The sequence below is a fragment of the Caretta caretta genome, chromosome 28, assembly GCF_965140235.1.
Source record: "Caretta caretta isolate rCarCar2 chromosome 28, rCarCar1.hap1, whole genome shotgun sequence".
Classification (NCBI taxonomy): Eukaryota; Metazoa; Chordata; order Testudines; family Cheloniidae; genus Caretta; species Caretta caretta.
The window spans coordinates 15,204,482-15,228,926 of record NC_134233.1 but is presented as its reverse complement, the minus strand read 5'-3'; the positions used below and the strand labels follow the sequence as shown (position 1 = coordinate 15,228,926).

At 57.1% G+C, this 24,445-nt stretch overlaps 2 protein-coding genes across 3 annotated transcripts in view; both read left to right on the top strand.

Annotated features, from left to right (window-relative positions):
• LOC125628615 (uncharacterized) overlaps nucleotides 1–8,512 on the top strand; it is a 33,468-nt gene extending 24,956 nt beyond the window's left edge. The window contains exons 4-5 of the mRNA XM_075124028.1: nucleotides 5,213–5,326; nucleotides 5,658–8,512. Coding sequence (XP_074980129.1) covers nucleotides 5,213–5,326; nucleotides 5,658–6,472 — 929 coding nt within the window. The 3' untranslated portion in view covers nucleotides 6,473–8,512. The remainder of the gene's footprint in view (nucleotides 1–5,212; nucleotides 5,327–5,657) is intronic.
• A 7,900-nt stretch (nucleotides 8,513–16,412) lies between these two features.
• LOC125628593 (phosphoribosylformylglycinamidine synthase-like) overlaps nucleotides 16,413–24,445 on the top strand; it is a 34,568-nt gene continuing 26,535 nt past the window's right edge. For both annotated transcript variants that reach the window (XM_075123891.1, XM_075123890.1), the window contains exons 1-10: nucleotides 16,413–16,465; nucleotides 17,369–17,510; nucleotides 18,723–18,858; nucleotides 19,119–19,224; nucleotides 19,613–19,799; nucleotides 20,168–20,273; nucleotides 20,577–20,717; nucleotides 20,863–20,987; nucleotides 21,388–21,516; nucleotides 23,175–23,306. In XM_075123891.1, coding sequence (XP_074979992.1) covers nucleotides 17,378–17,510; nucleotides 18,723–18,858; nucleotides 19,119–19,224; nucleotides 19,613–19,799; nucleotides 20,168–20,273; nucleotides 20,577–20,717; nucleotides 20,863–20,987; nucleotides 21,388–21,516; nucleotides 23,175–23,306 — 1,195 coding nt within the window. In that variant the 5' untranslated portion in view covers nucleotides 16,413–16,465; nucleotides 17,369–17,377. The remainder of the gene's footprint in view (nucleotides 16,466–17,368; nucleotides 17,511–18,722; nucleotides 18,859–19,118; nucleotides 19,225–19,612; nucleotides 19,800–20,167; nucleotides 20,274–20,576; nucleotides 20,718–20,862; nucleotides 20,988–21,387; nucleotides 21,517–23,174; nucleotides 23,307–24,445) is intronic.

The following is a 24,445-nucleotide window of genomic DNA, read 5'->3' as shown; positions in this document are numbered from 1 at the left end:
TCTTTCCCGCCCTCCTTAATTCAGTCCAGCAGGACGGTAGCCAGGATTAATAACAGCCTGACACCGCTCTAGTTTGTGCGCTAAGATCCCCCTTTTCGGCACCGTCACAATGACGCCACGTTTCCAGTCATGGGGCACTTTCTCCTTCACCCTTATTTGGTTAGTTTGGTTAGCTGTTCAATTCGAACTCAGTACCGCTTCTTGAATTCTGTCCACCCTGGGAGCTCTCTCCCGTTGGAGCCCTGTGGTTCCTGCTTTCACTTCTTGGGTGTTACTGGTCCCTCGTCTAGTGCCCACTTAGCACTGGCCTTTCTCTGAAACCTGGGCATGATCTTTGGCTCCGGGCAGTTTAATCTGGAATGGACTTGCACTTTTCATCATCTGACTTGTTCTTCGTGCATTTTAACTATCTGTCCATGAGAGTCGCTGATGGGCATCGCCTCTGGGGGTCTGATTTTTCCTGAGCTATCTTCCACTATTTATTAGAGCTGCTGGAAATCTCTCCTCTCTGCCGCTGCTTCTGCCTCCACAGCTTTCACCGGGACCCAGGCACTTCTGTCTTGCGTGCCTCTCAGCTTTCGTCTTTTGCCCTTTTCCCTCACGTTCGCCTTTGAGGTCTGCCTCTTGCACGGTTCCTTTTTGGCCCCTCGTCAATCAATGCCCACGTTCCACCTTCTTCTGGCCTCTTCGGTGGCCCACTGCCGTCTTGTCTACTGTCCTTTTTCCCGTTCAACCATCTGCCTTACAGACTTTTGATCAGCCTGCTCCTGTAAAACACCGGCCCAGTTGCTGAATGCAGTCTGGAACCTCCCCCGTCTTTCTTGGACCCGGCACTCCTCTATCGCTCCAACTCGCCTTTTGTCTCTCTTCATCATCTGTTTGAGTTTCAGTTGTAACGTAGCCGCTAAAGGATAATGCTCTGAGAACCCATCTGCTGACTCAGGCACCCCCCTGAGCAAATGCCCAACCCTGGGATATACCCACATGTTCTCTCCGATTGACAGTCGCACTGTGGGCTGATCTCCCTGTGAGTGTCTGAATCCTCTTGTGCTGAAAAAGACTGTCTCCTGTCTACAGGCTGTTTGTGCCAGGGAGATTCAAGCGCCATTCGTAACTGCTTCCCAGCAGGTAGAGTTGTTGCCCATTTGTGCATTGAAGTCCCCTATCATTAACTTAATGTCATGGCTGGGCACACAAGCCGGCACTTGCTGAACTGCTGGTGGAGTATATCCTTTTCGCCGTCATCTGCTGCATTTCCTGTGTTACACAGACAAAACTGGACAGGATCATTTCAGGGGACAAGACAAGATGTCACGTTTATTATAATAACACGATTTGATTTAAGACCAATAACTAATATCTAATACCTATATACACACACCAAAACTTCTACAGCTGCTAGATAGTTCCCAGTCCTGAATGTAGCTTGAGATCGTGGCTTAGGTTCGTAGCTGGTGGCGGCTAACTGGCCAGGAAAGCCGGGCACAAGGAAGGGCTGGGGCTCTGTTGGGCACGCACCGATGCCCTTCCATGTTGGCAGCAGAATGTTACCCGCCAAAGTCTTCCATCTCATCCATCCTTTTTGTAGGCTTTAGTTTGAATCCAGAGTCTACAGGTCTTGCTGTGTCCGGCTGCCTCTGGGGCCGGTGTGACTGGTCACCCGTCAATTGCAGACCTGACTTTCAGCCTGGGACCTGGCTTTGATCTTCCTTCCATTGTACTTTTGTCCTTTTCTTTTGAGGGTGGGCTCTTCTTGCTTTGTCAGGGCTGTTGTCTGCATCTTCAGCCCTTGGTGTTTACACTTTATTTCATCAGGGCCGGCTGGGGCTGGAGGTTGATTCCAGCACCCATACGTACCTCATTCACACAGCAAACTAATAAGATTACAGCAGGGTTTTGCAAAAATGAAGTGAGCATTTTAAAATGGAGTTTGAGTTACAACATGGACACGTGTCAGGAATGGCAAACAGGGAGCAGACGTTCCAATATAGACAAATATAATGAATGACAAACAGGGAGCAGACATTACAATGTTGAAACAGTGCAAGTTTCCGTGATTTAAGCAGCAATTGGATTGAAAGTGAAACTCAATTAGCCAGTTCTCGGGGTACCTGGTTTTATGAATGAATGTTGTTTCATTCATAAAACTTTACTTATGAAGTTTTATTAAGAAAGTGAACAATTAAAAACAATTTCATTGATCAGTTCTACACCTGGGGCAGATATCTGGATTACTGTACACTTGACAGGTCTTGTTTGCAGGCTGGTGGTTGTTGGTCTGTCACGCAATGGCTTCCAAAGTCCCCCAGATAAAGAAAAGAAAGCGGGCACCTGACCAAAAGAGCCAAGGGGAAGGCTAGAACTTTTTAAAACGGGGAAAGAAACTTTCCCTTTGTCGGTTGTTCTCTCTGGGCTGCAAGGACATGGAGCAGCGATGCTGTGTAAGGTTTGAAGCAGGTATGAAAAGTGATCTTCCATACCTAGAAGGAATCATTGGGATAAGGAATGTTTAGCTAGATGCGATCAGGTTTATTTCTTTATTTTGGCTTGTGGACTCCTCTGTGCTAACCCCAGATGCTTTTGTTTGCTTGTAAACTTTAAGATGGACCCCCAAGGACGCTGTTTTGGGTGCTTGATTTTTTTGGAATTGCTCTTTTAAAATCTAGCAAAAGCCTAAGTTTCAGGTGTATTTTCTTCCTTTTTGTTTTGAATAAAATTTACCTTTTTTAAGAACAGGATTTGGGTTTTTGTGTCCTCTGAGGTTTGTGCCCATGTCGTTTAATTAGCTGGTGGCAACAGCTGGTTTCCTTTGTTTGTTTTCTTTCTCCGCTCTTCCCCGGAGTGGGGGGGGGGGGTGAAAGGGCTTGTGGGTACCCCACAGGGAGGAATTCCCAAGTGCTCCTTGCATTTCATTTGCATTGAAAGGGTTGCATTCGAACCCTTTCATTTGCATTGAAAGGCAAAGGTAATCCTCGGCTATATCAAAGGGTTTTTTTTGCATTTGGGTGGTGGCAGCATTTACCAAGCCAAGGTCAGAGAGAAGCTGTAACCCTGGGAGTTTAATACCAGCCTGGAGAGGCCCGTATGAATTTTTAGAATCCTTGCGGGCCCCCAGCTTCCGCACTCGGAGTGCCAGAGTGGGGATTCAGCCTTGACAGTTGTGATGTTACCCAGCGTCATTCCTACACGTCTGTCATGGGTTCATCCTGCTGAGTATAAGATCGTTGCCCCCTCAGACAACACCTCCCCACGCCCAGTCCATCACATCCCACTGACACCAAGTATTCTCTCATTTCTCGCGGAAGCTGTGTCAGCTGTGACGGGGCAAGGCCAGATGGCTATAGAAAAGTAGTGGGAGATAGATATATTAGCTCCAGGCTAAACAAATCCCTGGTACCAGGATAAGTGAAATGGAAGCTGCTCCAGGTCAATTAAGACACCTGGGGCCAATTAAGAACTTTCCAGAAGGCAGGGAGAAGGCTAGGTTGATTGGGACACCTGAAGCCAATCAGGGGCTGGATGAAACTAGTTAAAAGCCTCCCAGTCAGTCAGGTGGGTGTGCATGTCAGGAGCTGTGGGAGGAAGTTGCGCTGTTGGAGAGGCTGAGTAGTACACACCATATCAGGCACAAGGAAGGAGGCCCTTAGGTAAGGGTGAAGTGGAGCTTGAGGAAGTGAGGGCTGCTGTGGGAGAAGTAGCCCAGGGAATTGTACAGGTCATGTTTCTAAAAGGTCAGCTACCATAGCTGATACTATTAGGGTCCCTGGGCTGGAGCCCGGAGTAGAGGGTGGGCCCGGGCTCCCCGCCCGCCACCTTTGCCCCCTGATTAATCACTGAGACTGGGAGACAACAGAGACTGTGCAAGGAAGGATAACTTCTCCTCACCTCCCTCGCTGGCTTATGATGAAAATGGCTCAGTAGACTGTGACCCTTGTCTCTAGAGAGAGAAGGGTTACGTGGAGGGTCACAGTGAGCCTCTGAGGCTAGCGAAACCCGCCAGGAAACGTGGGACCCACGGAGGCAAGGCCAGAGCTTTGTCACACAGTTTCCTGTAGTTCACAAAGTACGTACAGCAAAGTTCTCCATGAGCGGGTCGAAGAATTCTCCTCTTTTTATCCAGGCTTGCAGTCGGCACTGTGGCGAACAGTGAGAGAGTTACACAGCCGGCCTCCGCAATGCGCCGAAATGTGAGAGCCCCTCACCGCAGCACACACCACTCACACCAATCCACACCGCACACCCATAATAACTCCAAACATGCGTAGCCCCTCACCCGAGCGAGCACTGGCCGTCCACCTCCTTCCCAAACCAACACCAATTTCCCAGCCCAGCCCCTCCTACGCCCAGATCACCCCCACACAACGCAACCGGCAGGCTCAATAGCCCCAAACACCGCTCTGAAGCCTAAAACGCCTGTTGAATCAGGCTGCTGTGACAGCAGCAGCTAACAGGGTCAACGAGAGCTCGTCTTGTTGATCTCCAGGTTCAATCATCACGGAGATTTGCCATCTCTTGCCGTCTAATTTTTTCAGTGCTCAGCCATTTTCAGCTTCTTTATGCACTTGACTTTCAGCTGCTCATTACCAGTTCCTCCCCCGATATAGCCGAGGATTACCTTTGCCTTTCACATTGGTGTCTTATAATCCATCCTCTGAGTGACTAATACACCCAGGTCTTTCTCCTCTGTCATCCCCAGCAGATGAGTCTCCAGTTTATCGTGACTGATTCCCCAGCCTCCTCCACACACTTGGGGATCTTCCGAATCCCTTCCACTGCATCTGACTCACTATGTTCCCTAATTCCTCAAAAGGGGCTTTCTTGGCCTCCCATGCCCTCAGCTGCTGCATTCAGTGAAAGCCCCTGTTCCTTACTGCGCCAAACCCACCAGCCCATCCTCACTGGTCCCAGCTTCCTGGTGAGTCTCTCATTGCCACGGGGCCTCTCTGTGTCAGTATAAAGCAGTCCCAGGGTGACTCCCCGCTCTGGCTGGGACATAGAGATGCCGTCTCTGAGTTTTAGGAACCCCCTTTCGTGATGAGTGTCTGGCTGTGTGTGTTCTCAGCAGAGCACAGATACTCTTGGATTACCTGGGGGGCTGGGCCCAGAATGTTACTGTTTAGAAATAACCCGGGGTTAAAACAGTAGAACTTTCCCGGTTACAAATGCCCCATGAATTCACCCAGTCTCACTTGTTTTCTTTCCCTTTGAACAGGGTTGCCGATTTCCAAAACGGATGTGATCTCCCAGCTGGGAAAAGGGGAAGAACCCTGGGTCCCGGAGCTCCAGGGCTCCAAGGAAAGACAGAGTCTGCGAGGCGTCTGCACGGGTGAATTCATTAAACCCACTCTCTGAGCTCAGGATTGTCTCCTGCAGGTGTCGTAGCCTCGGGGCAGATATCGCTCATGGCTTCCTCCCTATCCAGTCCGATGCCTGGCTGCAGCTCCCTCCCAGGTCTCCCTTCCCCCTGAGTGTTCGAGGGGATGTGAGGGCAGAATTGATCCCTGCCTCTCTCCCTTAAGGGGAGGAGTGTCAGGGATTCAGCTCCTAATTCTTTCAATCTCCACAGCACTTCCTTCGGTTTGTTGCCCCGCGAGCCTTTCCCCTTTTGGCTGGGCCCAGGGAATGACTGATCGCTGGATTCTTTCTCGCTGTCCCAGCAGGTGATTCAATGGTGGGTGAGAACGCGGAGCAGAACCTTCCGGAGGAAGACGCTGAGCAAGTGGAAGCACATGGAGGATTATCGCGGACATCCACAGGGAATGTGTCCAGACGTTGTGAGCAGGGAAAAGCTTGTGAGAGTCAGCACAGGCCAGAGCAGCAACAGGGAAACCAGCCACGGGAGAAAGTGGATAAATCCACTAATTGTCAGCGAACTCACAAGAACCTCAAAGCAATCACAGCCCAGCAGCGAATCCCCACGGCAAAGAGAAAAAACCCATGCACCGAGTGTGGGAAAAACTTCAGTTACCCCTCAGACCTTCTTATACACGAGAGACTCCACCCGGGGCAGAGACCTTACAAACGCTCTGAGCGTGGGAAAAGCTTCCACCGGAGCTCAGCCCTTGTTACACACCAGAGGATCCACCCAGGAGAGACCCCCTATGAATGTGCCGAGTGCGGGAAAAGCTTCTCGGTAAGCTCACACCTTATGCGACACCAGGGCACCCACACCGGCGAGAACCCTTATAAATGCGCCGACTGTGGGAGAAGCTTCAAACAGAGCTCCAACCTTGTGGCACATCAGAGAATTCACACGGGAGAGGGACCCTATATGTGCTCTGAGTGCGGGAAACGCTTCACTCAGAGCTCAGCCCTCATTAAACACCAGCGGATCCCCAAGGGAGACGAACCATATAAAGGCCTGGACAAAGGTTTTGCCTCCCGCAGAGTGGCCTTGAAAGGGTGTTTGCACCATTCGCTCACTGTGGTCTCGCAGGGGAGTCGCTTGCTTTTACAGCTTGCCCTCCGGTAAATCCCATGATCCTTTCTATCAAGTCTTCTGTCCCATTAGTCATGGGAGTGTGTCCCCCTCCTACCAGGAATGTCCATCCGCCCCCGGTGCGGGCGACAGAGCTGATCTCAACTAGCCACACTGAGGTCAAATCTATCTCGGCCTCAAGTCCACGGGCATCATTTTTATACTGTTTCTCCTCCAGCCCACCCCCCACCTGCAAGCTGACTGGGGTGAGTCTGAGAGATTTGCTCTTTCCCCATCACCGTCTGGCCCCCGCCCGGCAGCAGCAGCTTCTGCCTGAGCTACACAGAGTTTGTCCTCCTTACATTCTCCTGGGGGGCTGAAAGGGGTCATTTCAACTGTTGGAAACAAAGTAATTTTCTTTTAAAAATTACGAACAAACATTTGGCTTAGAGAAATGAGAGAGGGGAGGCGAGCTCGACTAATTGTTTATCTTACTGCAACTCAAGGTACTGGCTTCCACGTTATTTCTGTTACAATCTTTTTTGTATGCCTCTCCGTGGAGAGTTTTTAACCCTATTAGAGTAGGCTCAGCTTTACAGGGGTACTTTTCTCCAGGTACGTTGAGACCAAGGTATATTGTTTCTCAAAATTATGGGGATTCCGTTCTCTGGTATATCCTTAGACAACTAAGAATGTTTATAAATGGGCAAAATAATTTGCTTTAAGGGCAGGTGTACCTGTAGGTTATTAACGAATAACCAGCCCGTTTATAATTGGGCAAAGTGACAAATCGTAGCTAAACCCTATGAAAATGAAGAAAATATTCAGATCTGTTCATTAGAAGACGCCATTTAAGGACCTGTTTTCAAACAGACCAATTATGAATATCAAGAATTTTAAATCCCGCTATTTCTCTGTTTATCAATGTTTAGCCCTTTTCTCATCTCCAGTAAGTCATGGTCTGACCACTTGAGAAACTGTTTGTATTTTAAGTGACAACACCACTTTCAAATTCCAATAAAATCAAAACACGAGTTCAAATCTAAACCCCTGGCGTTGTCCCAGCCCTGGTCTACACAACAAACTCATGTCAGTGTAAGTGCATTGCTCCGGGGTGTGGAAAATCCACACCCCTGAGCAATGTAGTTATACTGACCTAACTCCCAGTGTAGACAGCGCTTTTCAGGGAAGTGGCGTACCTACGCCCGTGGGAGACGCTCTCCTCTTGGTATAGCTACAGCAAAGCAACTGCAGGTGTAGACAAGCCCTCAGTTAACGTTCTCTTGCCGATCCACGTTGAGGTTTTGGGGAGGTTTTCCTTGGGTTAGATTCTTCTTGAGTCTTCTCTGTTTTGCTTAGTGGTCTGTGGCAGCTTGCTTACAGAGCTGGATGGGGTGTGCTTGCTATCCAAGCAGGATTCTTTTATACCCTTCTGATGTTCATGAAATGATGGGAAACCTCCCCCCCCTCCTTCAGGCGTGCTGAGATTCAAAGTTGGTTGTGTTCACTCTTTCGTTGACTTTACACCTTGGCTTTGGTCAGAGGATCCCAAACCTATTTTCCTGCAACGTCCCCCCTCATCCCTCCATGGGAGTCACATAACAACCCCCACAACTGCTGCCCAGCCTGGGCACAAAGTGACTCACTGAGTGGGGCGGGCAGCTCACCCTGAGGTGACAAGAAGACCCAGCCGGCTCCATTCCCCACAGGAGCTACTTATATAAACAATGGGTTTCAGAGGAGCAGCCGTGTCAGTCTGTATCCGCAAAAAGAACAGGAGGACTTGTGGCACCTTAGAGACAAATAAATTTATTAGTCTCTAAGGTGCCACAGGTCCTCCTCTTCTTTATATAAACAATGAGATCAGGCACGAACGTTTGCATTTAGATACAAAATACTTGCAAATATACATTTCAAAAGACGTTTATTCCATCTTAAGCATTTGATAAACAGCAAAACCTTTCATTGGAAATGTGATGTAGAAGACACGTGATGTATAAAACGTGATGTATAAAACGTTTCTCACCGTACACGTTCTCCAAGTTTCAAGAATGACGACTTCAGTGGGTTTACGAAATAAATGAATTTCAATAAGGATATTTCTCAAGTTCTGCGTGCAGGGTTAAGCTGAGGTTTTTCCTTTGCAAAGAAGAAGGCTAAAAGATGCACTTTATGACTTCATTTATTGTTCTTATAACACCTTGTTGCAACTGGGTCTCTTCCTGAAAACATGAATGTTTACCTGCTTTGAGTGACCATTTGTTCGCGATAGCAATTCAACGTCTATCAAAAATACCATGCAAAGCACAAATTTCAATTACAAATGCAGCTTTTAAACATAGTACAAAGAAAACAGTGTAAAGTTAAAGTAAGGTGACATTTAAAGGGCCGCTTTCTAAGTCATCCTTATGACCAAGGAGGGGTTATTTGCTTGTTCTCGGGAGATAAGGTAGAAAGTGTGGGGGAATCCCTTCTGCGTTTCAGGCAGGATCAAGCCACGCACAGGAACACATGGAGACTGGAGTCTGGTCGCGTTTATTGAAGCAGAAACATAGCAGAACGATACTCGATTCCCATCCCCACATCCTGAGGAGTGAGCACCGAGATCCTTTCACGTTTCCCCTTCATTGTCATCATCTGCCCGTCCCCTTCCCAGGTGGGCAGCCTATACGCTTTCCTCTTCTCCAATAGGTTTTCTTCATTAGTTTCTTCTGGAAGCCAGGGCACCCGTGCCCACATCTCACAAGAGTCAACCTGGACCTTTGCGAAGTACTAGGTGAGCAAATGAAATCACAGAACTAATCACGCGAAATACAATTTAAATTCATTCATAAAATGTATAAAATCATATTCCTTGGACATACCATCATTAGTCAAGATAGGACTATCAGCAGCCGTGGAAATATTTACTAATATGATCATGTGAGCCTGGACTCCAAATTGGGCCAGTAACTTTCCATGCACCTGCACTGGGCTAGGCGATAAATTGCGAGCTGAGACATCACTGCTTGACCTCCTTCCTGCTCCAATCCTCCGGACTGTGGATATACAAGTAAAAGGGGTGTTTTGCACAATGGACTGAAGACCGTCCATTCTTTTTGCAGTGCCCAGAGAGACTTTTGCAAACCAGCAATCTATTCCCTCACTGCCCCAAACCTGATCTAAGGGCTTTGCCATCATTTGTGTGCATATGTTCTATTAACCCTTTATAACTCCTCCCCGGGCCCACCAATCGACGCTACCAAGAGACACCTGCTCATCAATTATTGGGAGTGGATCACATCCACCCTGACTAAATTGGCCTTGTCAGCACTGGTTCTCCACTTGTGAGGTAATACCCTTCTCTTCATGTGCCAGTATGTATTTATGCCTGTAGCTGTAATTTTCACTCCATGCACCTGAAGAAGGGGGTTTTTACCCACAAAAGCTTATGCCCAAATCAATCTGTTAGTCTTTAAGGTGCCACCAGACTCCTCGTTGTTTTTGTGGATAGAGACTAACACAGCTACCCCTCTGGTGCTATAATGAGATAACTGGCTCTGTGGACATGGGGGAAAAAGTGGATATGATATATCTTGACTTTAGCAAAGCTTTTGATATGGTTTCCCACAGTATTCTTGCCAGCAAATTAAAGAAGTATGGGCTGGATGAATGGACTATAAGGTGGATAGAAAGCTGGCTAGATCGTCGGGCTCAGTGGGGAGTGATCAATGGCTCCATGTCTAGTTGGCAGCCAGTATCAAGTGGAGTGCTCCAAGGGTCGGTCCTGGGGCCAATTTTGTTTAATATCTTCATTAATGACCTGGAGGATGGCGTGGATTGCACCCTCAGCAAGTTTACAGAGGACACTAAACGGGGAGGAGTGGTAGATACGCTGGAGAGTAGGGATAGGATACAGAGGGACCTAGACAAATTGGAGGATTGGGCCAAAAGAAATCTGATGAGGTTCAACAAGGACAAGTGCAGAGTCCTGCACTTAGGACGGAAGAATCCCATGCACCGCTACAGGCTGGGGACCGAACAGCTCGGCAGCAGTTCTGCAGAAAAGGACCTAGAGGTGACAGTGGACGAGAAGCTGGATATGAGTCAGCAGTGTGCCCTTGTTGCCAAGAAGGCCAATGGCATTTTGGGATGTATAAGTAGGGGCATAGCGAGCAGATCGAGGGACGTGATCGTTCCCCTCTATTCGACATTGGTGAGGCCTCATCTGGAGTACTGTGTCCAGTTTTGGGTCCCACACGACAAGAAGGATGTGGAAAAATTGGAAAGAGTCCAGCGAAGGGCAACAAAAATGATGAGGGGACTGGAACACATGACTTATGAGGAGAGGCTGAGGGAACTGGGATTGTTTAGTCTGCGAAAGAGAAGAATGAGGGGGGATTTGATAGCTGCTTTCAACTACCTGAAAGGGGGTTCCAAAGAGGATGGTTCTAGACTGTTCTCAGTGGTGGCAGATGACAGAACGAGGAGTAATGGTCTCCAGTTGCAGTGGGGGAGGTCTAGGTTGGATATTAGGATATTAAGTATTAGGAAAAACTTTTTCACTAGGAGGGTGGTGAAACACTGGAATGGGTTCCCTAGGGAGGTGGTGGAATCTCCTTCCTTAGAGGTTTTTAAGGCCTGGCTTGACCAAGCCCTGGCTGGGATGATTTAGTTGTGGATTGGTTCTGCTTTGAGCAGGGGGTTGGACTAGATACCTCCTGAGGTCCCTTCCAACCCTGATCTTCTATGATTGTATGAAAATGCCAAGGTCAGGGAAGGCTGCAAAAGGCATATACCATCTACTCCCAAAACTGGTGGTTAACACTGAAGTTAGACTCACCAACCAGTCACAAACTGTGCTCCTGTTCCCCCTCACTGGTTATCAAGAAGCAGGAAAAAAAAAAATCACACAGCCCCCTTTATTGCCTTCCAGTTCTCTGGCTCCCAATCAGCACCGAGGTCCCCTACAGTGAGAAGTTATTTAAAAACTTTGCTCACTGTACAAGATGTTCTTCTGACCCCAAAGGGCCAACCACGTTGCCAGGTCAGGATGAGGTTGGATCTTACTAAAGGATGGGCTGGTACTTTGAGTATCTAAAGCTAAACGTTTATGTTAGAGAAGAAAGAAAGAAGAAGGAGCGACTAGAGAAATGGTAAAGCGCTCACATACACACAGATCTTGGCACGGGCGGGTTTCCGGGCTTGGCAGTCCCTCTGGCACGCACCCACAGCTGGGATGGGTCTGTCCGTCCGTCCTTCGTTGGCAGAGAACTTGCTCCAGAGGCAGGAATCACCTGGACGGGGCCGGGTCTCTGCCTCTCGCGCCTGCCCCGGAGCACCCCTGCCTGCCCTGGACAGCGGGCGGCTATGGGAGCGGCGCCGGGGGAGATGCCGTGACCCCCCCAGTTCGGGTACAGGGGAGATGCCGGGACCCCCACCCAGTCTGGGTATAGGGGAGAAGCAGTGACCCCCCCCGGTCCGGTTATAGGGGAGACACTGTGACCCCCTGTGACGAAGTGGGACTGTTCTTAATGTTTCCTCTGAATAGTGTGGGGGTGCCTCAGTTTCCCCTAGGCAGTTCTTAAGTATCTAGGGGGTGGAGTAAGGGTGTATGATCATTGCAGAGCCCTAGAGGGCAGGTGTGTGAAGGGGTCTGGACACAGAGAATGGCCGACACCCTGTTTCCTGGCAACTGATGGCCTGGGCCCTTCCCCCCCTGCAAGGTGAGAGCTGAAGGGTTGGAGAACAAAGGAATCAGGTGACCTCCTGGCCCGGGAAAGGAACAAAGCCCAGAGGAGGAGGGGCTGGAGGGGGTTTCAGTTGGGGGCTGGCTGGGACATGGAGTGAAGTGCAGACGTGGTTGTCTGGCTCACTGCCCCCCAAAATGGACCCAGCTGAGGGGTCCCGTTCTCTGCACCTGCAAGCTCTGTTTTAGACCATGTTCCTGTCGTCTAATAAACCTTCTGTTTTACTGGCTGGCTGAGAGTCACGTCTGACTGCGAAGTTGGGGTGCAGGACCCTCTGGCTTCCCCAGGAGCCCCGCCTGAGCGGACTCGCTGGGGGGAAGCGCACGGAGGGGCAGAGGATGCTGAATGCTCCGAGGTCAGACCCAGGAAGGTGGAAGCTGGGTGAGCTGTGTGTCCTGAAGACAGGCTGCTCACAGAAAGGCGACTGCCCCAGAGTCCTGACTGGCTTCATGGGGAGCAGTTCCAGAGCATCGCCCGGGGACTCCCTGACAACTGGTGGCAGCGGTGGGATGTACTGCACCCCGTGGATGGCGCTTCCTGCAGTAAGTGACTGGGGAGCAGTAACACGAAGGGGGATTGCCGAGGACCAGGCCTGCTGAAGGCTCAGAAAGGAGCGGTTTCGGGGGGCGGTTAACCCCTGGGAGTGTGTGACCAGCGAGAAGGACTGTGCAGTAATGGGGTCCCCCTGGGGACTGCAGTGAGCAGTCTCAGGGGCGGAGGAGTCTGCCGCTCGACCCTGGCAAAGAGGTGGTGACCTGGAGAAGGGCTGGCACACTAGGGGTTCTCCCTGGAAACCGTGGGGAGCTGAGAACACACGGACCTGTGAGTCCACAACAACTTGGGAGGAGCGGAGTGATGGCCTGTCACTGTCTCCTTAAGAAGGACATTGTAACCCTGTGCAAAAAGAGAGGGTTGAGCGTTGGAAAGTTCACCAAAGCAGAGTTAATCGTGCAGCTGGAGGAGGATGACCGCTCTAAGGAACAGATTCCTGACCCCAACTGGGGCTATAGCAGGATCTGGGAGCAGCTGGAGCGGGAGCCAGGCATCGCCAAGACTCCTGTCCCCGATCGGGTTCCCCATCGGGGGATCGAGACGGACGGGATTGGAGCTGAGTCTGAGAGAGCAAGAGGACTGTGAGAGACAGCGAGAGCCCGAGAAAGAGCTGCAGAAGCAGCAGCAGGATGAACTGGCGGTGGGGGAGCGGAGAGGCCTAGGGGACCTCCCAGGGGTGAGTGGGGATAGATCCCGGGGGGCCAGTTCCGCAGGGAACCTCGAGACTAAATTGCTGCCCCTGGTTAAGGATGGGGGGGAGGTGGATGCCCACCTCACTGCCTTTGAGCAGGCTGGAGATTTGAACTAGGGGGACCCTGCGGAAAAGCCCCGGTGTCTAGCTCCCTTGCTGGGTCCCAAGGCCATAGACTCCGTCGGCCAGATGGTTGGGGATGTGGACAGGCTCCCACTCCTGACCCCAACCTATATGTCGGTGTGGAGTTTCCTGGGGCCAGGCCCCTCGGACCCCCAGTGGGAGCGGAAGGTGATGGTCAATGGGGAGACATTCTTGGGGTGGCTAAAGGGCATGGGCTGCATAAACCTTCCCACATGCGGCCTGCGAGTGCTATCGACCACCCCTGACCTAAGGGAGGGCGTGAAACCGGAAGGGCCTGGTGTAACTCCTACCAAGGAATGGGAGAGATGCTGGGGCATCCATGGGAACGTTGGTGGCTTCGAACTTCCCCAGGTCACCGGCTAAAGTGACCCCGCTCAGTTCGATCTCGAAGGGGGGAGAGATGTGATGAAGTGGGACTGTTCTTAATGTTTCCTCTGAATAGTGTGGGGGTGCCTCAGTTTCCCCTAGGCAGTTCTTAAGTATCTAGGGGGTGGAGTAAGGGTGTATGATCATTGCAGAGCCCTAGAGGGCAGGTGTGTGCAGGGGTCTGGACACAGAGAATGGCGGACACCCTGTTTCCTGGCCACTGATGGCCTGGGCCCTTCCCCCCCTGCAAGGTGAGAGCTGAAGGGTTGGAGAACAAAGGAATCAGGTGACCACCTGGCCCGGGAAAGGAACAAAGCCCAGAGGAGGAGGGGCTGGAGGGGTTTTCAGTTTGGGGCTGGCTGGGACATGGAGTGAAGTGCAGACGTGGTTGTCTGGCTCACTGCCCCCCAAAATGGACCCAGCTGAGGGGTCCCGTTCTCTGCACCTGCAAGCTCTGTTTTAGACCATGTTCCTGTCGTCTAATAAACCTTCTGTTTTACTGGCTGGCTGAGAGTCACATCTGACTGCGGAGTTGGGGGGCAGGACCCTCTGGCTTCCCCAGGAGCCCCGCCTGAGCGGACTCGCTGTGGGAAGCGCACGGAGGGGCAGAGGATGCTGAATGCTCCGAGGTCAGACCCAGGAAGGTGGAAGCCGGGTGAGCTGCGTGTCCTGCAGACAGGCTGCTCACAGAAAGGCGACTACCCCAGAGTCCTGACTGACTTCATGGGGAGCAGTTCCAGAGCATCGCCCGGGGACTCCCTGACACCCCCCCATTCCGGGTACAGGGGAGATGCCGTGACCCCCCCCCCCAGCCTGGGTATAGAGGAGACGCCGTGACCCCCCTCCCCGGTCCGGGTCTAGGGGAGACGCCGTGACCCCCCCCACTCCGGGTATAGGGGAGACGCCGTGACCCCCCACCCCGGTCCGGGTCTAGGGGAGACGCCGTGACCCCCCCCACTCCGGGTATAGGGGAGACGCCGTGACCCCCCACCCCGGTCCGGGTCTAGGGGAGACGCCGTGACCCCCCCCACTCCGGTTATAGGGGAGACGCCGTGACCCCCCCCCGGTCCGGGTCTAGGGGAGACGCAGTGACCCCCCCCACTCCGGGTATAGGGGAGATGCCGTGACCCCCCACCCCGGTCCGGGTCTAGGGGAGACGCCGTGACCCCCCCCACTCCGGTTATAGGGGAGACGCCGTGACCCCCCCCCGGTCCGGGTCTAGGGGAGACGCCGTGACCCCCCCCACTCCGGGTATAGGGGAGATGCCGTGACCCCCCCCACTCCGGTTATAGGGGAGACGCCGTGACCCCCCCCACTCCAGGTATCGGGGAGATGCCGTGACCCCCCCCACTCCGGGTATCGGGGAGACGCCGTGACCCCCCCAGTCCGGGTCTAGAGGAAACGCCGTGACCCCCCCCAGTCCAGGTATAGGGGAGACGCCGTGACCCCCCCCACTCCGGGTATCGGGGAGATGCCGTGACCCCCCCAGTCTGGGTATAGAGGAAACGCCGTGACCCCCCCCCAGTCCGGGTCTAGGGGAGACGCCGTGACCCCCCCCACTCTGGGTATAGGGGAGACGCCGTGACCCCCCCCACTCTGGGTATTGGGGAGATGCCGTGACCCCCCCCACTCCGGGTCTAGGGGAGACGCCGTGACCCCCCCACTCCGGGTATAGGGGAGACGCCGTGACCCCCCCCACTCCAGGTATCGGGGAGACGCCGTGACCCCCCCCACTCTGGGTATAGGGGAGACGCCGTGACCCCCCCCACTCCGGGTATCGGGGAGATGCCGTGACCCCCCCAGTCTGGGTATAGAGGAAACGCCGTGACCCCCCCCCAGTCCGGGTCTAGGGGAGACGCCGTGACCCCCCCCACTCCGGTTATAGGGGAGACGCCGTGACCCCCCCCAGTCCAGGTATCGGGGAGACGCCGTGGCCCCCCCCAGTCTGGGTATAGAGGAAACGCCGTGGCCCCCCCCAGTCCGGGTCTAGTGGAGACGCCGTGACCCCCCCCCCCACTCCGGGTCTAGGGGAGACGCCGTGACCCCCCCCACTCTGGGTATAGGGGAGACGCCGTGACCCCCCCCACTCCGGGTATCGGGGAGATGCCGTGACCCCCCCAGTCTGGGTATAGAGGAAACGCCGTGACCCCCCCCCAGTCCGGGTCTAGGGGAGACGCCGTGACCCCCCCCACTCCGGTTATAGGGGAGACGCCGTGACCCCCCCCAGTCCAGGTATCGGGGAGACGCCGTGGCCCCCCCCAGTCTGGGTATAGAGGAAACGCCGTGGCCCCCCCCAGTCCGGGTCTAGTGGAGACGCCGTGACCCCCCCCCCACTCCGGGTCTAGGGGAGACGCCGTGGCCATGCTGTGGGGAGGGATTTCGGGGGGGCCCCTCCTGCCGGGGGGGGGGGGGTGATCGCAAAGGCCGCCGCGCTGCTCCCCCCCGCCCAGCGGGGGGGGCGGAGTCACATGGGAGCCCCGCCCCCGCCCCCGGCCCCGCCCCCGCCCCCGCCCCCTGCCCCGGCCCGACGAACAGCGGCGGGAAAACGGGGTTTGATTCCATGAGGTCGGTTGGCCGCGCGGGGGGGTAAAGGGGGCGCTGGAGGGTGCGGGGGGGTGTATGGGGGTGTGGGGGGGCGCTGTGGGGGTTGTGGGGGGGCGCTGTGGGGGGTGTATGGGGGGGCGCTGTGGGGGGTGTGGGGGGCGCTCTGGGTGGTCTCTGTGGGTGGTGTGGGGGGTCGCTGTGGGGGGTGTATGGGGGGGCGCTGGGGGCGGTTTGTGGGGGCGCTGGGGGAGTGGGGGGTGCTGTGAGGGTAAAGGGGGCGCTGGAGGGTGCGGTGGGGTTTATGGGGGGGCGCTGTGGGGTGGTCTCTGTGGGGGGTGTGGGGGGGGCGCTGTGGGGGGCACTGTGTGGCTGTGTAGGGGTCCTGTGGGGGTTACAGTGGGGGGTCTCTGTGGGGGGGCACAGTGGGTGGTGTATGGGGGGGTCGCTGGGGGGGTCTCTGTGGGTGGTGTAAGGGGGGGCGCTGTGGGGGGTGCGGGGGGCGCTGTGGGGGGTGTGGTGGGGGCGCTGTGGGGGGTCGCTGTGGGGGTTGTGGGGGGGCGCTGTGGGGGGTGTATGGGGGGGCGCTGTGGGGGGTGTGGGGGGCGCTCTGGGTGGTCTCTGTGGGTGGTGTGGGGGGTCGCTGTGGGGGTTGTGGGGGGTGTATGGGGGGGCGCTGGGGGCGGTTTGTGGGGGCGCTGTGGGAGTGGGGGGTGCTGTGAGGGTAAAGGGGGCGCTGGAGGGTGCGGTGGGGTTTATGGGGGGGCGCTGTGGGGTGGTCTCTGTGGGGGGTGTGGGGGGGCGCTGTGGGGGGCACTGTGTGGCTGTGTAGGGGTCCTGTGGGGGTTACAGTGGGGGGTCTCTGTGGGGGGCGCAGTGGGGGGGTGCCCTCTGGCTGGACACTGACCCTGTTCTCCCCCCCCCCAGGACCCCGCCATGGCGGTGCTGCACTACTTCCAGCGCCCCGGGGCGGAGGGTGTCCCTGTCTCCCTGCTGCGCTCGGCCCAGGCGGTGCTGGGGGGCGTCCGCGCCCTGCACAGGGAGCTGTGCTACAACGTCAGCTGGACAGGTACGGGCGGGGGGGGGCAACGAGGCTTCTTGGAGCAGCTGCTCCTGGAACCCCCAAAGGGTGGGGCCAGTCTGACGAGCGGCCAGGCTGGGTCGGAGCCAAAGGTGCGTCCAGCCCAGCGTCCTGTCTTCCGACAGCGGCCAGAGCCGGGCGCCCCCGGGGGAGTGGACGGGGCAGGGCCACGATCGCATGGTCCACCCCCCCCCCTCCCGCCAGCACCCTCCTTCTCCCGTGCAGCTCCCAGCTGCTCCTCTGCCTCTCCCTGCCTGGGGCAGCTCCTGGCTCAGCTGCTCAGCAGGGAGGGAGCCCAAACACATCCTGTAATTGAGCAATCTGGGGGGGGGCATGTAGCCCCGCATCCCGCGCCGCCCCCCCCACGCTTCAGCTGCGAGAAAGACCACCGGCTCGGTTCAGTGGCCAAGGCGCTCGGGTCGGTGTCTTGTCGACGAAGCCCAGTACTAGTGCCCTGGCTCTGTGGTGACAAGTGCACTAACCCAGGTGTGCCCGCGACAATGGTACCAGCTCAGTCCGGACACCGTCCCCTCGGCTGGACAAAGAGGCCGTTCCGGTGACTTCGGTACAAACAAGTTACGCATTTCGCTCCAGACGTTGTTAGTGACCACCCTTCTCCTCGTACCTGCTGCTTTGAACAAACCATTCTCCTGTCAGCCCCCCCTTATCTTCGGAGGGGGTTGCCGTGTTCCTGTCCCGTCTCTTAGGAATGTGTTCACGTCGCTCCTTGAGAACTCTGGGTGTTCTTGTTCCATCCTCTCTGGTCAGGCCTGTGCTTTCCTGGATAGCCAATGCCTAGTGTGGTGTTGTTTGGCCAAGGCCCGGCCTCCTCTGGTTCACAGCCTTTGGGTCACACTGTTAGTTAAGCCCAGGGCTCCAGCAAGGCCTAAAGTGGGTGACTGAGCATCAAAATGGCAGGTGAATTTCAGTGTTGATAAATGCAAAGTAATGCACGCTGGAAAACATCACCCCAACTCTGCACACAAAATGACGGGGTCTAAATTAGCTGTTACCACTCAAGAAAGAGATTGCGGAGCCATTGTGGCGAGTTCTCTGAAAACATCCCCTCGACGTGCCGTCAAAAAGCAAACAGGACGTTAGGAACAGAAGTGGGCATCATATCCCATGGGGGCTCCCCCACCTGGCAGGACCCCTCAGCCCCCTTGCCTGCTGGGTATCAGCCCCATTTCTCCCCTGCAGGTGCGTCGCCCCCCAATCCCCAGGAGACCCAGCTGCTGCACTGGCTCTTCGGCTGCCCCTTTGAATCCGGAGACGTTGCCACGGAGTCCTTCCTGTGCCCAGGGCCCACCGACCTGCTGGTGGAGATCGGGCCACGGTGCGTCTCAGGGCTCAGCAGGGGGCTCCGTGCCTTGGGGGCCGGGAGTTGAATCGGGGGTGCTGTGCCGCAGGGAGCGGGCCAGGGGCTCAGTAAGGGGTGCTCTCCCCTGGCAGACAGGGCTGGCCCCAGTGAGGGCTAGGGGGCGCTGTGCCGCAGGGAGCGGGGTGAGAGGCTTAGTGGAGGGTGCTGTGGAGTGGAGGGGCAGCTGTGGGGCTGGGGCTGTGTCTCCCGGGACTGTTAACCCTTTCCTGGCGCAGGCTGAACTTCTCCACGGCGTTCTCCACCAACGTGGTGTCCGTGTGCCGGGCCGCGGGGCTGGGCTGTGTTGACCGTGTCGAGTGCTCCCGCCGCTACCTGCTGCAGGTGAGGGGGGATGTGGGACCCCGGGGAACGGAGGGGATGACCCCTGGGGGATGGGTGGGGAGGCCTGCGGGTGGGGAGGTTCCGGCATTGTGGGGTTAATGGGGGCTCTGGGGTGGGAGGCAGTTTCTGGGCCGCTTGCTCCCCCCCCCCCGATGCCCAGATCTACAGGTGGGGGTACAGGGGGGCTTGGTCTGTCTGTCTCCCCTTCCTGCTCCTGGTGATGCGGGGGATCCTAGTTCTCAGCCCCCCTCCACCCCCAGTGCCTATCCACAGTGGGGAGGGGCAGGAGGTTCCCATTGTCACCCACGCAGGGCAGGTGGTGGGTCCCCTTTCTCACCCAAGGGGAGGAGAGACAGCTCCCCATTCTCACCCCCATCCTCCCTGGCAGTGTGCCCGACACCCCACACCCCCTGAGGAGGCCACCCTGGTGGCGGTGCTCAGTGACCGGATGACGGAGCAGCGCTATGAGGAGCCAATCCGCAGCTTCGCCGTGGCTACCCGCCCTGCCCCCACCTGGCATGTGGATGTGCTGGGGGGGGGCCGCACCGAGCTGGAGCGAGCCAACCAGGAGCTGGGTATGGGGGGCAGGGGTGCTGAGTACCTGGACTAATGGGGGTGGTTGGGTATCATGGGAGTCAGGCTTGGGGGGCTGGGCATGGGGAGCTGGGTGTGGCGGGGGGGTGGGGAGCGGCTGAGCACACTGCAGAGGTTGGGGTGGGGCGTGTGGGGGGGAGGAGATGGACACCCAGGGGTTGAAGCTGGGGCTCTGCAAGATGAATGACTGGGGTGGGGTGAGAGCTGTGGCTGAGGCAATGTCCCAAGCAGCCTGGGTTCGAGCCCCCCGATGTCCTGTGGGGGGAGGGTTCTGCCCACCACGGAGAGAGCTGGGGGTCAAAGGTCTCTGCCCACCTCCCATTCCACCCTAACCCCCTTTCCCCCGCAGGCCTGGCCTTCGACTCCTGGGACCTGGATTTCTACACTGAGCTCTTCAAGAAATTCGGGCGCAACCCGACCAGCGTGGAGTGCTTCGACCTGGCCCAGTCCAACAGGTACCGGCACCGAGTCCCCCCAGCCAGCCAGTCCCCTGCCCTGGGGCCGGATGGGAGCCGGCGCCCCCTTGAGGGGAGAGGTCCCATTCCCAGCACCCCTGAGCCAGCCAGTCCCCTGAGCCAGCCAGTCCCTGGCCTGCGGCTGGATCGGAGTCAACATCCCCTAGAGGAGACAGGCCCCGTGCCCCATTCCCTGCCCCTCTGGCCAGCCAGTCCCTGCCTTGGGGCCGAATGGGAGCCACGCCCATCTAGAGGGAAAGGCCCCTCATGTGCCTGTCTCACCCCCCTATCCCTGCCCCCCAGCGAGCACAGCCGACACTGGTTCTTCAAAGGGCGCCTCCTGGTGGACGGGAAGGAGGTCTCGGAGTCGCTGTTCAAGTCCATCATGCGGACCCAGGAGAAGAGCAACCCCAACAATGTCATCAAGTTCTCGGACAACAGCAGGTGCCTGCCTGGGACCCCCATCCGTGGGGATGGGAATGGGGCTCGAGCTCATGGCCAGGGTTGGATTCAAACTCTCACTTCCTCTGGGCTAGGGATGGGGGTGGGGCTCCGTGGCTGACGGCCGTGGCCGGTTCTCTCCCCCCAGTGCCATCCAGGGCAGGACCGTGTGTTCCCTGTGGCCCCGCGACCCGTCCCGCCCCAGCCGCTTCGAGAAGAGAAAGTCGACCCGGCATGTCATCTTCACTGCAGAGACCCACAACTTCCCCACGGGTCAGTGCCGGGGGCAGGAGGGCTGTGTGTGTGCAGGGGAATATATATGTATGGGGGGCTTCTATCCATGGGGTGGCCTGGGGGCATGGCCAGGGGGTTGTGTGGCAGTCTGCAGGGGGGACATTGGGGGAAATCCATGGGGGGGAGAGTGAATGTGGGGGGGTGAGAGGGTGTCCATGGGTCAGGGGTCTGGGGGGGGGGCGGGTGGCAGTACGTGGGGTTATGGGCTGTGGAGGGGTGGATGCTACACGCTTTCCCTGCTCTCCGTGCGCCTGCCCCAGGCCATGAGGTGCAGGGGCCTCCTGTGTGGGGCGGCTGTGGGCCTGGCACTCTGGGGTGTGTGTTTTGGGGGGTACCTAGGAGGGGTGTCTCCTCGCTCTCACCCCCGTGTGCTCCCCAGGGGTGGCCCCATTCAGCGGCGCCGCAACGGGAACAGGTGGGCGGATCCGGGACGTGCAGTGCACGGGGCGTGGGGCCCACGTCATCGCCGGCACGGCGGGGTACAGCTTCGGAAACCTGCACATCCCTGGTGAGAGTAGGGGGGCCCCACTTCCCCCCAGCCACAGCCCCCCTCCACCACCTCCTCCTCCCCTTCCTCTGCCAGGCCCTGGGACCCCTTCCTCAGGCCCACCTTCTGCAGCCCCCTCCCTGTGGGCTCATGGGGGCCCTCCTGCCCCTGGGAGCAGGCTGCCGGACACTATCCCTCCAGCCCTGAGCCCCTCCCCGACCTGGCCATGGGCCAGGGGACCCTCCACTCCCCACCCTGGGACCCCCCTTGACCTCATCTTCACACCCCCAACTTCTCCTGCCTGGGGTTTGTCCTCCCTGGAGCTGGCTCAGCCCGTCTGTCTCTCCACCCCCTGCCCCCTTTCCTTGGCCCAAACGGGGCAATTTCAGGCTGCAGGTCTAGTCACCCCCCTTATCCTGCCTTTCAGATAACGAGACACACCCCCCTTCCCCCCGCTCCGGCCAGCCTGCCTAGCCATAGCCGCCCTCCTCTGTGCCCAGCCTGCTCCCCAAGGGCAGCGACCAGAGCGTGCCCGGGACCTGCATGGCTCTGCCACAGTGCCTGGCTTTCCACGCTCCCTGCACCCACCCCAGGGTCACCTGGCTTGCGGGGCGGGTCTGTTTGGTGACTCAAAAGGAATCACCCCCTGTCACGGAGTCCCTGGGCGATGCTCTGGAACTGCTCCCCATGAAGCCAGGCAGGACTCTGGGGCAGTCGCCTTTCTGTGAGCAGCCTGTCTGCAGGACACACAGCTCACCCGGCTTCCACCTTCCTGGGTCTGACCTCGGAGCATTCAGCATCCTCTGCCCCTCCGTGCGCTTCCCACAGCGAGTCCGCTCAGGCGGGGTCCTGGGGAAGCCAGAGGGTCCTGCACCCCAACTTCGCAGTCAGACGTGACTCTCAGCCAGCCAGTAAAACAGAAGGTTTATTAGACGACAGGAACATGGTCTAAAACAGAGCTTGCAGGTGCAGAGAACGGGACCCCTCAGCTGGGTCCATTTTGGGGGGCAGTGAGCCAGACAACCACGTCTGCCCTTCACTCCATGTCCCAGCCAGCCCCAAACTGAAACCCCCTCCAGCCCCTCCTCCTCCTCTGGGCTTTGTTCCTTTCCCGGGCCAGGTGGTCACCTGATTCCTTTGTTCTCCAACCCTTCAGCTCTCACCTTGCAGGGGGGGAAGGGCCCAGGCCATCAGTGGCCAGGAAACAGGGTGTCGGCCATTCTCTGTGTCCAGACTCCTGCACACACCTGCCCTCTAGGGCTCTGCAATGATCATACACCCTTACCCCACCCCCTAGATACTTAAGAACTGCCATGGGGAAACTGAGGCACCCCCCCACTATTCAGAGGAAACATTAAGAACAGTCCCACTTCGTCACACCCCCCCCCCCCCCATCAATCTCCTTCTAACCCTGCGGTTGCGAGGCAGGGTCTTCCCTGGGTTACTCCCCACCCCCTCCGTCTCCCCTCCCGCTGTCCCCGCGGGGCACTGCCTGCTGGGCTCCCTGCTCTGGTCCTGGTCCCAGGGCGCTGCGGCTCGTCCAGTCCCCGGCTTCACCTGGGTTCAGAAGACGTCTTTCCTGCCGCCAACTGAGCCGTCCGGCTGCCTTTTGCGCCCCTTGGGGTTGGGGAGCCCGGCATCCAGGCTGGCACCCCCTGACCGTCTCTCCCTGCCCCCAGGCTACCCTCTGCCCTGGGAGGACCCGGCATTGCCCTACCCCAAGAACTACGCCCAGCCCCTGCAGGTGGCCCTCAGGGCCAGCGATGGCGCCTCTGACTACGGCAATAAGTTTGGGGAACCTGTCCTGGCTGGTGAGTGTTGGAGGGGCCGTTCTGGGGGTTTGGGGGGACCCATCCTGGCGGGTGGGGGCTGAGCTGAATCTTCACAGGGGCCTGCTCCCGAGAGTCACCCCATGAGCTGCCCTGTTGCTCCCCGCTCAGAAGGGGCACCTGCCTGGCCCTCGCCCGCCCTTCTGGGGTGGCCAGGAGGCTGTGGGTTCTAGTCTGTCCTTCGATGGTTGGGGACGCGGCGGGCTTGGGGAGCGCCTGGCAGGGAGGATGTGTGACGAAGTGACTCAGCAGGGAGGGGGGAGTGTTGACCTGGGAATGTGCCCTGGGGATGGGAGACCTGAGAGCCTGTCACCTGAGCCAGGAGGGGGAGGGGGAGGTAACACCTCTGCCCAGGAATGTGAACAGAGGCTGCAGCAGGGAACCTGCTGGGTGGGTTTAGTTGGCAGTTGGGGAGGCTGGGGAGAGGAACACAGGGAACCCCAGGGCTGGGGTCTAAGCTCCCTGCTCCCCCAGAAGGACGTGATTGAGGGGTCCTGGTTGTACCCACAAGCTCTGTTGTGGACTGTGTTCCTGTTGTCCAATAAACCTTCTGTTTTACTGGCTGGCTGAGAGTCTCAGTGGATCCCAGGAAGAGGGGTGCAGGGCCTGGACTCCCCCACACTCCGCGACAACTGGTGGCAGCGGTGGGATCTACTGCACCCCGTGAACGGCGCTTCCTGCAGTAAGTGACTGGGGAACAGTAAAACGAAGGGGAATTGACGGGGACCAGGCGTGCTGAAGATTCAGAGAGAGACGGTTTCGGGGGGCGGCTAACCCCTGGGAATGTGTGACCAGAGAGAAAGACTTTTGCAGTAACAGGGTCCCCCGGGGGATTGCAGCGAGCGGTCCCAGGGGCGGAGGAGTCTGCAGCTCGACCCTGGCAAAGAGGTGGTGACCTCAAGAAGGACTGGCACACTAAGGGCTTTTCCTGGAAACCGTGGGAAGCTGCCCGGCCTGCGAGTGGCCAGCAGGGAGATGTACGCTAAACGCCTTAAGAGTGACCTGGTGGAGCTGTGCAGGCAGAGGGGGCTGCGCATCGGGAGGTCCACCAAGGAACAACTGATTGCCCAGTTGGAGGAGGGGGATCGCTTGGATGACCCGATCCCTGTCCCTGAGGGGAG